We start from the raw sequence: 16,584 nt of genomic DNA, 5'->3' as shown, positions 1-16,584 counted from the left end.
ATCGCTTATAATGTGCACCTTTATCAGAGCATATTTCACGTGCTTTGCTGGATATCGAAACGTTGCCGATGAAAAGGGAAAGATTACGTTCACTGTTTCAAACAAGTTAAAGAGAACTGTATTGTGATGACCAATAACAGTCCTGTCTCGTTATTTTCTTTCAAACAGGAGGTACGGATTATTCCAAAGCATTTACTCTGGCCTTCGACTTACTGAAGGGCTCATCACCTGGAAAAGGTCCTTCCAGGAAAAAAGTCATTATTTTTCTAACAGATGGTGAACCAAACGACGCAGCAGGTGATATCATGCAGACGATAAAAACGAAGAACGCAGAGCTGAACAATGCAGTCGTCATAATGACTTATGGCATGCTTACCGACTTACAAATCCTCAAAGATATTGCTCAACAAGATGGGAGTAATTACGGCATCTCGAAAGCACCTGACGTCCCTGTAAGTACTGTAACAGCAATGCGAGAAAGTCATGTTTCTACTCAATATATATATTAATACAATAGCTAGAATTCATGCGCGATAGGCAAGTATCTGGTTACTAAACCCGGGGGGGGGGGGGGGACGTCCATATAAAAAGGGAAGGGATGCTCGTCATCTCGCTTAGGGGTGTAAATTTCGGATTTTGGTCTCACTTTGGGTGTTCTGGGCAAAACGCAATCATATGTAGCTGTGAAGGTCTCCTTTAGGGTTGCGCGCAAAGAAATATGAAAGTGTTTATTTACACTTTTATATTTCTTTACGTAGTGAAAGTATTAGATGATAATGTCTTTGCCATAATTAACAGCCCCTGTATTTTTATTTCTCCGTGTTTTAATATGGTCTCTTTTAGGGGTAAAAAAGAAGCCCGGGTCACGCCCAGATTGGTCTCCTTTAGGGGTTTAATTTACAATTTCCGACGAGCATCCCTCCTCTATTGGGAGTCCCCCTCGGTTACTAAGCTGAATTTAAGTTGACTGTCAAATTGGGTCACAATGTTCTTAGTAGCGATTGCACTGAACCATAATCGCATTTTGAACACAACTAAAGGGCTTGCGTTAAACATTTGCGATCAAATCTTTATTTCCCCTTTGGAGAGGCCATCTAGCTGAGTGGTTTAGGGCGCTGGATTTAAAATCTTGAGGTCCCTGGTCAAATCCTTTTCCCTACCACTATCAGGATTGTTCAACTCCTCGACGGCGTTGTGTAAATAGCCAAATGATCAGCCTCCCACCAGTACGATTTTTAATAGTTCATTTTCTATTTCATTTACAATGTCCCCAACTAGTAAAACTTTTGCTAAATGCATTTGACAATTAAATAAAGTTATTTATTATTTTATTATCAATATCAAAGGCTGGAAAATTCACCTATGTTTTAAACACGAATAACTTACGAAGGGACTTGGCAACATACTACGACTTCTTCTCAACAAACACCATCCGTGATGAACCAATCATATCCATTCCTTACGTGGACGCCTTTGGAACAGGTAAGGTACTAAAGGATGCATGAGATATTTTACTAGACGAACCAAGGGATCATATATTGGGTTTTAAATGATCAGGGAATATATTTCGCGGTCATTCCAAGGAAACCAACTGAAATTACGTAGAAGTTATTCCCCTTAAGCTTTACTACATTCTGGTCAGCCTACTTGAGTATTTTGAAGAAATGGTGGCTAATATTTAATAATTATGTCAAGAAAATACTACTTTTGATATGGTACACGCTGGAATGACAACATGATATCGATCATATCCTAGACCTAACTCTCAATAACGTAGTTATCTGAGTGATAAAATCTTGCTGAAAACCAAATGGTGCAGTTCTTGGGATATATATACTACAAAGTTACTTGTTGACCTTTTTTACCATGTTTAACGATTGGTAGTTTCTTCGTGCATTCCTTATTTTAAGAAGTCCATTGACAACCGTTTTCTGCCAACAGGTCTTTTAACATCCATAACACTGCCTTGTTATCACCAAGGCAAATTCATCGGTGTTGTTGGCACGGACATAAGTATGGCGGACCTTCTTTCTGAAATCACCTACTTTCAGAAGGGCCAATCAAGTTATGCTTTCATGGCCGACAGTTCAGGAAGGACCATGATGCATCCCCTTCTGCCAGCCCCTTCTAATGCCTACGGCGACCCGATTTTTATGGACATCACGGCACTAGAACCTGATCCGGAGTTTTATTCCGTATTTGAATCTATCAAAAAGTAAGAATTCGCATCCTTTTTTAATCTAATATGATAGAAGATACATCTATTGGAAATATAAGCGGCCTACCAACCTACGTCAGCAAAAATAAAAACGGAAGCCTGAAAGTGATAACGTTCCTCAATTTTAATACCATCAATTGATTTGCAATTAGACATTTGATGAGGCGATTTTTCCTACTTGGGATGCAAAATTCTTTTTAGGGATTAAAATACGACAAATCATTTTATAACAGGTACTTCATTGTTGTTATTTAGACTGATTTTAATTTTAATTAAAATCGTCTAACTCTTAAATAGGTAACTCAAAATAAAGTATTTTCATGTGACTGTTTCTTTTTTTCGTTTTATAAGCGGTGGATCTGGACAGAAGAGTATTTCATCAAAACGTTTTCTGGCTAGAGGTGGCCAGGTAAATGAAGGTGTCACTGTTGTGGAGATACCCTCAATCTATTACTGGTTGCCAGTTGAGAAGACCAATTTTACCGTTGGCATCGTGGTAGCAGTTGGCGATAAGGACGAAACACTAGGAATTCAAGCTATTCCTTCTGGTAAATAATGTTAAACACGATACTGGTTAACGTCAGAATGAGCAGAGTTCTTAAATGGTATTAAATTGTTCACCTTTACTACATGGCTTGTGTTTGTAGCCGATATAACGCACCCTCTGACCGGGCAATTCAAGGGGCATTATTCTGCCGTAATGCCCACGGGCCGATTAAGGGCTTCCAAGGGCAAGGCAAACTGCCATATGATAAACAACGTATTAACCTTGAACGTTCCGTCCGGGAAAATCTCAAGCCTCGGTCTTGCCGTATTGATTTCGCACCTTATTAAAAAATGGCGGACACGCGGAACGACCTAGGTCCTAATACATGAAAGCGAGGTTTGGTAGGCCGTATTTCAGTCTGGAAAAGTTTAGTAGCGGCTGTCAGCAGATTTATGTTATACGATATTCCGGTCTTATCAGAGCTAAATCCTCCTAAAATGGCGTGCTTAAGTAGTGCAGTGAATGACTCAGTTATTCCTCCCGAAGATGACATTCCCGGAGCCTCGTTAGCTGGGCTAAATCCTTGTCCGCTGAAGAATGAAGACTTGCGGTTTTGGTTGCGCGATGCGATGTAGTGGGGATTCCCTTAATTAAACTTAAAACGAAACCTTTGCTTGTAAAACGGTAATCACAAGGCTTTAATCTTAAATAGTAGTTTAACAGTTGATGTTTTTCAAGGTTTACCAGTTACTCTTTTTTTTTTAATGCGCTTTGCGTAGTGGAGGAATACGTGAAAAGTGGACGCGATCAAATGGTGATAAATCCTGATCCGGACAAAATTTACACCAAAAGGAAAAGGAGAATTATGAATGTTATGAGCTCCACTCCTTCGTCATCACCCAGCGTGAAATACCCAAGCTGTGGCTGGGGAAAATCTCTAGAAAGGATGCCTTCATTTACTCGCATCGACTCACAGGTTTCCCTGTTGAGGGAGGAAATCCCTGACCTTGACAAAAAATTCGTGGCACTCGAGTGGCGATTGTTTTGCTTCGAGAACATTTTCAAAAATGATTCCCTTATTACCTTTTACTCAGGATTTCCTAATATGAAAACGATGAGGGCTTTGGATGGATTTAAAGTGGTACTATGACGAAAATCACATCTTTCCTATCTAAGCCATTTTGAAACATAAACAAGTAGTCTGCGTGAGAAGAAAAACGCTGTTTACTTTTTTCAAATATCTCTTTTCGTTCCAGAGATATTGGAGTTTTTAAAATATGCAAATTAGCCAGGTGATTACGTCATACACTCAACCAAATTTTGTTTAAATATAATAAAAAGAGATATCTCAGCCAATTTGTATCAGAAATTTTTGATTTTTTGCAGTAAGATTCTACTAAATGTTCTCCACAATGTGAGCTTAACAGTTCTGTTACCATGGCATCATACTGGGTTCCAGACCTCCCCATACTAAAAGCTTTTCTGGCCACCTTTGGCGTTCCATTTTGATATTTGCTAACAGCAATTCATATGCATGATCGAGCAAGCATATAGATATGTTAGCTTGAGTTTGTGGCCTTGGTTTAACATTTTTCAAGCTGAAAATCACTAACATATTGAAATCAAGTGGGTGGGGACTGGAAAAGAGTGAGTTGCCAAGGGAACAGAATTTTTTATAGCCATAGGTGTGTTTCCCGTAGAACTATTAGACTACCAAGTTTCAATGGTCAATATAATATTGGGTTGATTGTATTACATCATCAGTCATGTCATTTTCATAATTTTACCCATTTTTCAAACTTAAATATCTCCGGAACTAATGAAGATATTTGCAAACGGTAAGTGGCGTTTTTGTTCTTTCATGGAATTCTATGTGATACACTCAAAAAATCAAGGGGTAAAAATTTGATCATAGTACCACTTTAATGTTTTACCAAATGATATCAATGTCAGACAACAAACAATATTTTGTTTGGAAAATGAACCAGAGCACATGTACACAGTATTTAATTAAGCTTATTTGTGTTGAAATGGATATTAATATCTGAGAGTTAAGTAAGTGTCCTATTAAAAGGAACATGGTGTACCACAACAACATTGGAAAATTGAAATACCTTGATAATGGTAAAAGTCATGCATTACTGTGGTAGTGATAATAACAATGGACTTACAATTCAACTGAGTAATTAGACGTATCAACAAAGTGAAAACTAACCTTGAAATTAAACTATGCAGCAGGATTTTTTTCACTTTGTTGATACATCAAATGTATTTTGAATTGTTTCTCGTCCACAAGTTCTCTGGACGGCCAGATATTTATCTGTCCTAGTTTCAAATGCATAAAATTGATCCAAAATATGAAAATTCTGCTTACAATTGACTGGGCTACGTTAAATAACTGAGCCGAGTGTATTTGGGCGAAGCCTTGTCTGAGGCGACACAATGTAAGAAAAAAATTCGTCTACAGTTTTCAAAGATTGTTTCACTGAATGTTCACTATGACCAGCCTGAATGCCGTCTCTTGCAGAGGACAAATATTGAATATTTTCTCCACTGGCCCCAGATCGTAAAAATTCATACAAAGCCTTCATCGTTTTCAAATCAGGAAATCCTGTGTAAAAGGTAATAAGGGAAGCAAAACAATCGCCACTCGAGTTCGCTGAATTTTTTCTCCAGGTCTGGGATTTTCTCCTTGAACAGGAAAACCTGTGACTCGATGCGAGTAAATGAAGGCATCCTTTCCAAAGATTTTTCCCAGCCATAGCTTGGGTATTTCTAACCTGCGATCAGGCGTACTTTTCCTTAGACATGGTGGGAAAAGGTACGCCTGATACAATTTCTTACCGAGTCGTCTGCTCGTAGTCCAGAGTCTGGACTTTACTCTGATTGGCCGAAAAACAATAGAGCTTTTGGAACCTCGCTCCGATTGGTTACAGAATTGCAAACCATACTTCTTGTAAATCGGTTAACAGCTGATGAAATTATGGCCGCCAAGAAGGATTTCAACTCGAGTGATGTTTAGGCTCTGTTTACAGCTGCGGTTGCTTCGACTTCAGATTTTTTTCAAAAACCTTTAAAGGAAGAGCGGAGAGAATGCATCCGAAGAATGGTTTGAGTAAAAGAAGACATTACAGTTGTACTTCCTACGGGATTTCGCAATAGTGTTATTAATACAGGCCCGAACATTCTAGAAGAAAATGCATCATTCTTCTTCCACCAACTCGAAAACGTTTGTAGTTGTGGCAAGTCCTTTGGAATATATTCGGAAGCAACAAGTTGCGAATCCAAAAAGAACCGAATAGAACTCTAGGGCTGCCACATTCGGAGAATCAGATGAGCTTGACAGAGAAATTCGACACTGTTTACGGAATCGCTGAACAATCTCAACACACTTCTAACAAAATGATAGCTGAGTAGCTGCTGCTGAAAAACTAGAATTTCTCAAAGTCCATTTTCCTCATATCTATTTTTATAGCATCTTTTACTGTCATCTCAAATATTCGAGTTTAAATAAAGTTTATTGTACTGTTGATTGCGCCTGATGATGACATGAAGAATTCGGGCTTTTTCTGCCATTTTATCTCGAAATTATTTGTTCCTTGGTGGCTTGAACAGAGAAACCGCACCAACTGTCAAGCAGGATTTGCAGAAATAGCTTTGATTGCAGAAATCAAAGCCAGAGTGCTATTTTGTTTTTGTCGCGTCTTTACTTGAATCGCAGCGTGCAGGTAATTTCCGGTAAAATCTGATTGGCTCACATTTATAGCATGACACATGATAACATCACTCTTGACAGGTGGGCGGCAGACGACTCGTTAAGAAATTGTATCAGGCGTACTTTTTAGCGCCCTGTCTCAAGAAAAGTACGCTTGATCGCAGGTTAGGGTATTTCACGCTGGGTGATGACGAAGGAGTGCAGCTCATAATATTCGTAATCCTCTTTTTTTCTTTTGGTATAAATTTCGTCCGGTTCAGGATCTATCACCATTTGATCGCGTCCACTTTTCACGTATTCCTCCACTCCGCAAAGCGCATTTTTTTAAAAAAAGTATAACTCATAAACCTCGAAAAACAACTGTTAAACTATTACTTAAAATCAAACCTTGTGCTTACCGTGTAGGGAAACCCCACTACATCGCATCGCGCAAACAAAACCGCAACTCTTCATTCTTCAACGAAGAAGGATTTAGCCCAGCTAACAAGGCTCCGGGAATGTCATCTTCGGGAAGAATAACTGAGTCATTCACTGCACTACTTAAGCACGCCATTTTATGAGGATTTAGCTATGATAAGACCGGAATATCGTATAACATAAATCCAGGGCGCTTTGCTGACAGCCGCTACCAAACTTTTCCAGACTGAAATACGGCCTACCAAACCTCGCTTTCATGTATTAGAACCTAGGTCGTTCCGCGTGTCCGCCATTTTTGAATAAGGTGTATAGGCCGGTCAATACGGCAAGGTCTCGGTTTAAGACATCTCTCTCGGTTAATAAGTAGATAGTAATGGTCCGTTAACTCTTCCGAAATAAAAAGATTCTGTAGCGTTGTTTTCACCAAGAGATATCATGTTTTATAGGTTGATAAAACATCAGTGGAATCAAATACACGAGTTGAATGAAAGGAAATTTCCCAACATCCTCCAACACTCCCCTGAAAATTGTGACAACAATGCACGTTGACGTCACATAACGTGAGAGTTACGTCAGCCTTTCCAAAATTCGTCATCTTGGATTGCTTCATCTTTACGTGGCTTCAGAAAACCGCCAAAAAAAAACCCTGCACATTCTGAAAACTAGAAAACTGTCTTACAGAATCAAAACCAACAAAAGGTTGATACCATTGATATAAAATGAAAAAGTTACTGCGTGCAATGAAATTTTATCTAAAGTGAAATTCAAAATATTTGGAAAAGTCAGGGGCACTCAACATCAATTTTCGGAAAATATCTTTTCGGAAGACGATTTTAGATCTAGAATTTTCGGAACATTTGTTGTAAAATTCCTTGCTTGCCTGCCTGTCCTAAGTTTTTCGAACATCTAAAACATGGTATAATTGCCCATTTTTAACGGATTTTTACCCTAAAAAAGTCACCTAGAATTTCCGGGAGCATTTTTTCTGGCTGACATTTTCGAAAAGGTAAGTTTTGATCCCTATAAATTTCGGGCTAGGGAATCCGAACAGATGATAAATTTTTAGGGGATAAAAATATGCGTATATCTACCGTTTAAATACGAAAATACGTTTAACAATGCTATGTTTAAGTGGTTTTGAGCTATTTTCTCGTTGGGTGCTCCTGAAAAGTAGGTTTGTAAAAATAAAGCTGCTATAGAAACCTTATTTTAATAAAAAGAGACCGTAAGGTTTTTATGTAAAAAAAAAAGTAACGGTATTCCAGGACTGTGGATAGAAAGTTGTACAGATATATAGATTCAGACACGTACTAACTAGCTACTTGCAAGGCGACATAATTTCCCAGGTCACTTTCATGTTTTCACAAACTCAACTAACTTGTTCTGTCTTTTTTTTTTCATTGAATTCCACAGGCTTCAAGTTCTTGTATCATCGCCTGGACTTAATTAAACCTGATGATCCTTGTGTTCACTTTTCAAGATATGCTGCAAAAGGTCAATAGAAAATGTTAACATTATTACAATTATAATCAGTAAATGTATTTCATAAGATGACTTGGGCAATTTAGGTAAAGGAGAAGTCTGCATACGAGCCAAAAGGCCCATCAAGCCGCAGCTTATCGCGGTTTCTGAAGCGTGAAGCGACTAGGAGTATTTATATTCCTCAAATCTGACGTAACTGCGACCAAAATTGAGGCTCGTGCTATAGTATTGTGTTTTATAATGTATCGTTTGTTTATCGCATTCTGCTTTAACGAACAGAGTGAAAAGGAGCAATGCTTCATTTGGAGTAAAATAGAGTAAATGCCATATAAACTCATTTCTCCTTTTTTTTTATTGCTACTTCGTGGCATCAGTTTAGTACTATTACTAATGCTTGAGTTGAAGTAAGTCCTTCTCGTCTCTAATAAGCCCCCTTATGCATTAAGCTACCCCTTCCTCTTTAGATTTGTAGTTTAAAGAGAATTATCTTCCGTAATTAGAAATTGTTATTACAGATTCGACTGTGGTGAAGTTTGGAGCAGAAGCGTTTAAAGATCCATATACCTACCTTGGTTTAGATGAGACAGTCCCTGAAATAGAAGCTTATAGAAGATTTATGACAAGTACAAGCTCGCCAAACCCCGGCTTTAAAGAGGGTATTCGGGACACAGTTCTAGCAACACGAAAGGTTGAAGATATTTGGTTTCGTGAAAAGATGGATTACACGAAGTATCTGGTTTGGAGATATATTGGTACCGCCAATGGCGTGTTCAGAATGACGCCAGGGACATCGCTGGCGAAATCGTACGACCCAAGGAAAAGACCATGGTAAAGTAGCTGCCTGTGAAGTACCAACGAAAAAATGCACATGAAAAATGCTCATATGAGCCAGGTAACCCGGCCTGCTCGGTTTCCGGGACAAACTTAACTTTGTTGTTTGTTCATATGGGAAATTTCAGCCAGGTCGACCGGGATGAAATCCAAGAAACAAAACCAAATTGGGGTCACATAAAGTTGTATCGTTCGTGAATCTTGTAGCTTTGCTGCCTTACTTTTAATGCTGCTTCGTATACTTCTGAAGTGGAAACACATACGAGTCACAAATCATGCCATTTTAAGGATCCGAAAGCGAAGCTATTTTGTCAAAAAAGTTTCGTCCCGGTCACCCAGGCTGGAGTGTCTATATGGGAAAGTTACCGAGCCCGGCTTCTCATATGACCACATCTAAATTTTTTGGAAGACAGCAGTGGCGAGACGAGATCTCGGAAAACAAGCTGGGTCGACCGGGCTCATATGGAGAGGCGCTTAGTTTGGTTTTCAGGTCCTTGATTGGTTTAAAAAACAAAGTAAAAAAGCTCTCACGATGTCGATTATTATTTTTGAACAGTTAGTATAATGCCGATCCTTTATATAAGTAACAAAGTAAGATATGAAATTTATTTCACGTGCAAATCTTGTTATTTAGGTACCACACCGCGCTAAGCAACAAAGGACTGGTTGCTCTTTCCACCCCTTACATAGACGCCTTTGGTGCAGGAGTGGTGATAACCGCTGCCCACACTATTTACCGTGGTGAGACAAACAGCCAGCACACAACAAATGACAAAGTTATTGCCGTTATGGGTGCGGACTTTCCTTTATCATACTTCCAAAAGTGAGTCTGAAACTTAGGCTACCCTTCTATCGGAACATGACCATTTACAGTGATAGGCCAATGAAATTTCAAATGTAGTTTTTTCAGGTCATTATTTTTACGATTATCATTATCGTTATCGTGATTGCGATCGTGATCGTTAGCGTGATCGCGATCGTGATCGCAATCGTGATCGTGATCATTATCATTATCATTATTATTACACTTCTGGTTCATGACCTGTTAAAATGCCGGCGATAACACATTGACTAGCATCCCTCACATGGTGTTTATCCTGCTAATCGGTGAAATGTCTTCAGACTCCTGACAGATACATATCCAAAATGTAAAGAAAACAACTTTGACTGTTTCGTTCTGGACGCAGCTGGATTTCTAATCATGCACGATGATTTCCTTGTGCCTGATATAACCGCCAAAACACTGGAATATGTCCACATCACCGAAAAAGAAAAAGACGTCGCCGAAGATCTGCTACAGAAACGTTATCTGGTGAAAGAAGAATGCCGTAATTTGGAGAAAATCAAACTACAGAACTTTTACGAGCTTAAGATTCCATTACAAGGCGTAAATACGTTGGACAGTGGAGTCCGTTGCAAGAAGTACCAGCTCTCTAGTGTGGTGGGAACCAATGCATTTTTAGGTAAGAAAGTGAATAATTTTGGTGATCTTGTCGACGCCGCCCACGATACCTTTTGCAGCTGCACAATGAATTTTAATGGCAGACACATGTTTTAAAATTTTACCTTTTTCATTTATGTTACATTTAACTCCAATATTTTCCAAGCAAATTGTCATTAGGCATTAAGATGGACTCGTGTGAATGAATGGAGACAGAGGCATCAGAGATAATAATTTTTAAAGTATTTTGGGAAAAAGAACTTTTAATGGATATCGAAGAAATCAATGAGTACAAAAGAATCAAATTTTCGTAGGTAGCTGAGTATGCGGTTAGAGTTCACTGTCATTTATCTCTCATTTTCTTATCTACCCTGCGTTGGCCCGACGGAAATGTAATCGTCTTGGCCCAGGCGACTATATACCGAGAACCTAACCGTAGGCCCTATTGCACTGCCAGTACAACGCAAAATTCAGCTGATCGGTCCTTTTCAATAATCTGGTTATTCATTTTATTGGAATTTCTTAACAGGCATGTTCCTCGACCTAATCAGCAATGTTGACATACATGTTTCTTTCATCAGGAATCATATCACGTGACAGTTCATGCTACTCCAGGTCTTGCACGTGTTCCAGTAACAAAGAATGCTCCAATGTGCAGGGTTTGACTTGCCAGTGTCCATGCTCTTCACGACTTAACTTCCATTATTGTAGAAGCGAGTTTCCGACCAGCAAGTAAGAAAAGCTAAGATAACGCTCTTTGCACTGCACCTGTCAATAACAAGCGAACTCTAAGTTTAGGACCCTAACCAATGAATTTTAAACTGTGGTAAATTCATCTCACAAAGGTCTCCAGAAACAAAACCATTTATTGAACCAATTTGGAAAGTTTCGTCTTTGATCTAAGGTTTTTAGGTTTATCTGTTTTTTCCTTTTCATAATTTTGATTTACATCAGTGTAAGATACTGTTAGGTTTTGAATCTCAGAGTTGGCATGTGTCATTGGAAGGGGAAGTAATGGCACTAAATGTGGACTGGGTATGTGATGTGTTTAAGAATCGTTCGGAACCGTCATCATCGCCGTTATGCTGCGTAGTTGATCAAAAACCATTCAACATGGTCGCCACGGTCTTTGTTATTTGAATCTCCCGGGAATGCTTGCAAACCACCAATTGGTGCGGGTACTGCTCTAAAAATATAGTTTACATAGCTTCCCTGAAAAACGTTGTCTTTTTGCCTTTTTCTTCCTTCGCAGCACCTCTATTTGTCCTGTGCCCGCAACAGTCGTTCCATCTGAGCAAGTCAATGATCCTTCCGTAAGTGGCTTAGAGAAATGCTTTGACCCAAAATGCAACGAGAAGACAGATTCAGGGTCATGTGACGGGGTAGTGGGTTGCTTTTGGTGCGTTAGAGACAAAAACGACGCTCCACTTTCCAACAGATACTGCGCTGATATCAACACCTGTTATGGCGGCAAGGAAGGTAGGCTGCATTAAATTTCTTCCTGGTCAATTTGTATAAGAAGCAGTTCTGTTATCGGATGCAACGACTCACTCAGGGGCTTTGAGGTCACTGTTATGATATCTAGAATTTTCTAGAGTTTCCTTACCTTTTCTTGTTGTTCCAGAACGTTCTAGAAACGAAGTTGTCAATTTCTATAATGAAGTTAATGGTCACGAGTTCGCTATTAATAGCCTGTTTACATAAAACTTGTTGTTGTTCTTAAGTTTCGGATTTACGCGAGCGAGCTCAAGTGTTAAGTGAGAAGTTCTAGCTAACGTTGTTGTTGTTATTGGATCGAGGTTGTACCTACTGATTACTGCCTGTACATGTTCTCATGGTAAACGTCTCAACTGGAGCCTTGAAAACAACCGACGAAAACAAAGCTGTCACCTTCTTCTTTTATGAAAGAATTGGGGGCTTTTCTTATAATGTTACCGTAAATTCTTCAGCACGTAATGTAAATTAGAACAAAATATGTATTTTGACTGGGTGCGATCCAGTTAAAGTAGGGAAGAGGTCATCATTACGAAAGTAAATCTATCATAACGAGTGATAATTGCTACAAGTAAAATGTTTCGAGACATGTGGCTTGGGATGTTTCGTTACCAGTCGAAATTGCGATTAGTGAAAGGAATTCTCTTGTCAGGTGAAATCCACTGACTTGATTGTTCAGGGTAAATAAAAGGATATTGCTTTATCTATTTCTTCAGGCACAAGAGCTCCTGGAAGCGGTGACGCTCCTAAAGACCCCGACAACGATGACGATGACAAGGGTGGAATTTCCGGTGGAGCCATTGCTGGTATCGTCATTGGAGTAATAGCTGCTATTATTGTAGCAGTGATTATAGTCGTCAAATGCAGTAAGAGAGAAGGGGTACCCAAGAACCAACCTGTCCAACCAGTGGCTGCTCCGCCCGCCACGGTGTCTTACAATGCTCCTCCTCCAGCATATCCCCCATACGGCCAGGGGCCTGGTGGTCCTGTGCACTCCACCATGATCCACTTGCCACCGCCGAGTTATGATCAAACAGTGTCGCCTGTGGTTCAGGCGACAGCGCCACCATATAACCCGTATTATAAGGGTGGAGTTGGCTCGTAAGCAGTGACTTTACTTTTTATAAGGGAGGAGTGGGTGCCGGTGCAGTCTAGATTAGAACTGAGCTTGTGAAGTGTCTTTCTTGTTATGGTATTAACGTACAAAAAGTAGAAATCAGAAAGTACATCAAATAACGAGTTATGATACTTTTAAAAGGACAAGCCACAATGTATGAAGTCGCTTCTTTATAATGTGTAAAATTTACTCTTAATAATCAACGGAAACAATCAAGGTGGTGAGATAGGTCACCTGAACAAGACTGTAGCCTGGTGTTCCTGTGCACTCCACCATGATCTACTTGCCACCGCGGAGTTATGATCAAACAGTGTCGCCTGTGGTTCCGACAGCGCCCCCATTTAACCCTGATTATAAGATGGGAGTGGAACAAGACTGAATATGAATGAGAACACTGAGATGGATTTTAATCGACAAACTTGAAAATGTAGGCTAACGTTCTTGAGATGTACCACCCTTGACATATCTGCTACGAGTTCCTTCTAAACGGTCGTTATAACATTTCAGTCCTGCATATATATTTATCTTGCTTTTTCATAAAATCTGTAGACTTTTCTGGCCAACTGGTTAGGTGCATTCACAAGTACCGGGAAACACAGTTTTGGTTTATATGACCTCCAGAAGATAGCATCGTTTGGCTTTGCCTTCCTATATTTAACAAATTGATGTCAGTTTTTCATGCGTCTGTCCTGTTATTGATCATGAATTGCGTCATAACATTTGTCAAAGTAGCTGTGGATCCGCAGACTACTTTGACAGACTACAGACTACAAAAACGCAGAGACTACAAAAAGGCGGAGACTACAAAAGACTACAAAAAGGCAGAGGCGTCAAAATTAAGTCAAAACACGAGAAGAAAGCGAGATAAAAATGCGAGAAACTTCAATCTGACGCGACCAATACCGCGTCATTATCGCATAAATTATAAATTTATGTGTCTGTCCTTTTATTGACTATAAAAATTAGCCAATGAGCGCGCGAGAATTTTCGCAGTCATTGTAAAAATAATTACATCTACTATAGGTCGTTTTCACGTGACGTCATCATTTTCTAAAATCCAAAACTAAAGAGCCACGAAAGTTTTTATCCTCATCAGGCATAAGAGGCGGTAAATTTGTATCCATTTGCAATTTTAAAGCTCAATAGCGTGCTTCGTTTGGAAACCAGAGCATTTTGAATTTCTGAGTTACAGCGGTGCGTGACACGAGGCGACGATCGAGTTTATTGAGAAATGTATATTTATCTCATGGTTTTGAGCCTTTTTAGAATTTAAAGTATTAGGAAAAGTGCTTAAGTAAATAGCTGTCTGTTCAGTACAGATGATCACTCGCCTAGATAGCCAAAGTAAGTAACAGATGTTGACACTATTTTCCGGCCGCCATATTGGTGCACCACAGATGTGCACCAACATGGCGTTTTCATACTGGGCTCTGTAAATTTCTGCGAAACATTTCGACGAATATCTGAAGTTTGGGGAAACGCACGGGCCTAAAACTTGGAGAAGTGTCTTCTTCATTTATCTTCTACAACATCACGAATTCTTGACTTTTTCCACTGGATGGTTTTCGATTTATTTTTTTATTGCGTGACAGTGAAAACGATCTATAGCAATTGTATGGTCAATTTTGTATCATTTGTAAATTTTAATGGTTTTTTCGCCTTTAGTTGTAATAATGTATTTTAATCTATTTAACTGATCATTTCATTTTCTTTCACAATGAGTTGTAACTTCAAGTTTCTCCATATTTTCTCTTGGGAAAAATGGAGAAGAGGCAAGAAATATGTTGTTTCATAGTCCATCTAGGGATTATTCTTATTTCTGTAATAAAGGAAAAATAGTATTTCTGGGGACAGCTATATGTGGCATTGCACTTGGCCAAGCACTACTGTCAATCTCGTATGGTACATGTAATAATGTCATACTCTTACCTCGGTTAAATGTGCTAAAAATGCTACGATAATTACTATAGTGCCACCTGAAGTATGAACAATAAAAAGTTACAACGAGTGAAAAAATATGTATATAGGTAGTTTTCACGTGACGTCATCGGCCGCCATGTTGATGGAAGAAAACAGAAGATCTCTCATTAGATCCTCTTATTCGACCACCAGCAGTTGTACATTGCAGTATTGTTATCTGTGCCTCTAGAGATTGGTTGCAGACCACCTAAACAGGTTCAGGTTGCTCGAAGTTCAAGTACGGTGGCCGTACTTGACAGCTCGTTAACGCTTTATACAATTATTATCATGATGGTGCGAAATTATCGCTTTGGTGTCGAATGGATAATTAGAAACTAATTAATTCTAGCAAATAAAAAAGAACTTAGCCAATTCAAACTATGATATGTTGATTACGAAGTACTAAGCGATTCATATGAGTACAAGGTCTCAGTAACGGTGCTCATAGAACACGAAGCCATGAGTTGTGACACTTGAAAAAAGTTCTGCATGGTGCACTCATTTACGTTTCAAAGACATGGCCACCAGTCCGAATTTTTAATTGTTTTAATTCTCGTAAATCATAGTTTGGATTGGCGAAGTTCTTTCGACTCAGTCGTGATTAAAATGGTGACTCAGCTGTTGCAAATGTCTCAGAAAAATAGTGCGTGACCTTGGGCGCTATCCATTCAACCAAAATTTCCGGGTTGAAGATTTTTTGGTGTCGAATAGATCGCGACGAGTCCGAACGGTCTCGTTCCATTCCATTCGCAAAACCACAGGCGCCCCAAGCTCAGTGTGAGCAAGACCGACAAAAATGTAAGGATTTGTATGGGAATCACGATAAAAAGCTTAAGAAGAGAATTATATGACTAAAATCTCAATAAAAAAGCCTAACCTCGTTGCCATTGTGGATAGATTCCGTCCTGTGTGGTCATTTTCCAGATCCGACGCGATTTGAGCAATGTTTCAATTTCTGGGTTTTCAACGTTTATATTAAAATCCCAAGGCCGGAGACTAAATTCTCAGGAGCCACCAATTTGAGTCATTTTCCTGGATGAAGTGTTCCCACGGTCACAATACCACATGAGAATCAATTGACAAAGATTGAACTTTCAATTCAACCCACCATCAACGCAATAGTGGCCACGGCTTCGACCGTTGATAACAAACTGAGCCCTACCCGGGTGGCAGACCCTAGTTGTCAACCGCAAACTTCTTTATTTCCCTGGGTCTCCCGACATGACTGCATTGACTCAAGTGTTAAAGGAATTAACATGCAAATACAAATAAACTTTGTTCTCGTACGATAATGTGCTTCGAATATTTTGTGGATGGACTTACTAAAGCCAGTGAAATTTAATTACACCACTATTAACATCTGAGAGAAAACGGTCGTGTCGGAAGACCCAGGGGAATAAAAAAATTTACCGTTGACAAACTA

The 16,584-nt window shown here is 39.3% G+C and overlaps 1 protein-coding gene across 2 annotated transcripts in view; it reads left to right on the top strand.

Moving 5' to 3' along the window:
- LOC138038787 (VWFA and cache domain-containing protein 1-like) overlaps positions 1–16,584 on the top strand; it is a 90,114-nt gene that overhangs the window by 6,080 nt on the left and 67,450 nt on the right. Inside the window, exons 4-15 of one of the 2 annotated variants that reach the window (XM_068884829.1) lie at positions 169–452; positions 1,347–1,482; positions 1,942–2,215; positions 2,570–2,766; positions 8,251–8,331; positions 8,835–9,147; positions 9,785–9,973; positions 10,273–10,613; positions 11,173–11,323; positions 11,844–12,070; positions 12,802–14,225; positions 14,811–16,049. In XM_068884829.1, coding sequence (XP_068740930.1) covers positions 169–452; positions 1,347–1,482; positions 1,942–2,215; positions 2,570–2,766; positions 8,251–8,331; positions 8,835–9,147; positions 9,785–9,973; positions 10,273–10,613; positions 11,173–11,323; positions 11,844–12,070; positions 12,802–13,190 — 2,582 coding nt within the window. In that variant the 3' untranslated portion in view covers positions 13,191–14,225; positions 14,811–16,049. Of the gene's footprint in view, positions 1–168; positions 453–1,346; positions 1,483–1,941; positions 2,216–2,569; positions 2,767–8,250; positions 8,332–8,834; positions 9,148–9,784; positions 9,974–10,272; positions 10,614–11,172; positions 11,324–11,843; positions 12,071–12,801; positions 14,226–14,810; positions 16,050–16,584 lie in introns of those variants that run through there. The other variant, XM_068884830.1, reaches the window with a different exon arrangement.

The sequence above is a fragment of the Montipora capricornis genome, chromosome 2, assembly GCF_036669925.1.
Source record: "Montipora capricornis isolate CH-2021 chromosome 2, ASM3666992v2, whole genome shotgun sequence".
Lineage (NCBI taxonomy): Eukaryota > Metazoa > Cnidaria > Anthozoa > Scleractinia > Acroporidae > Montipora > Montipora capricornis.
This window is presented reverse-complemented; position numbering and strand designations above follow the sequence as displayed.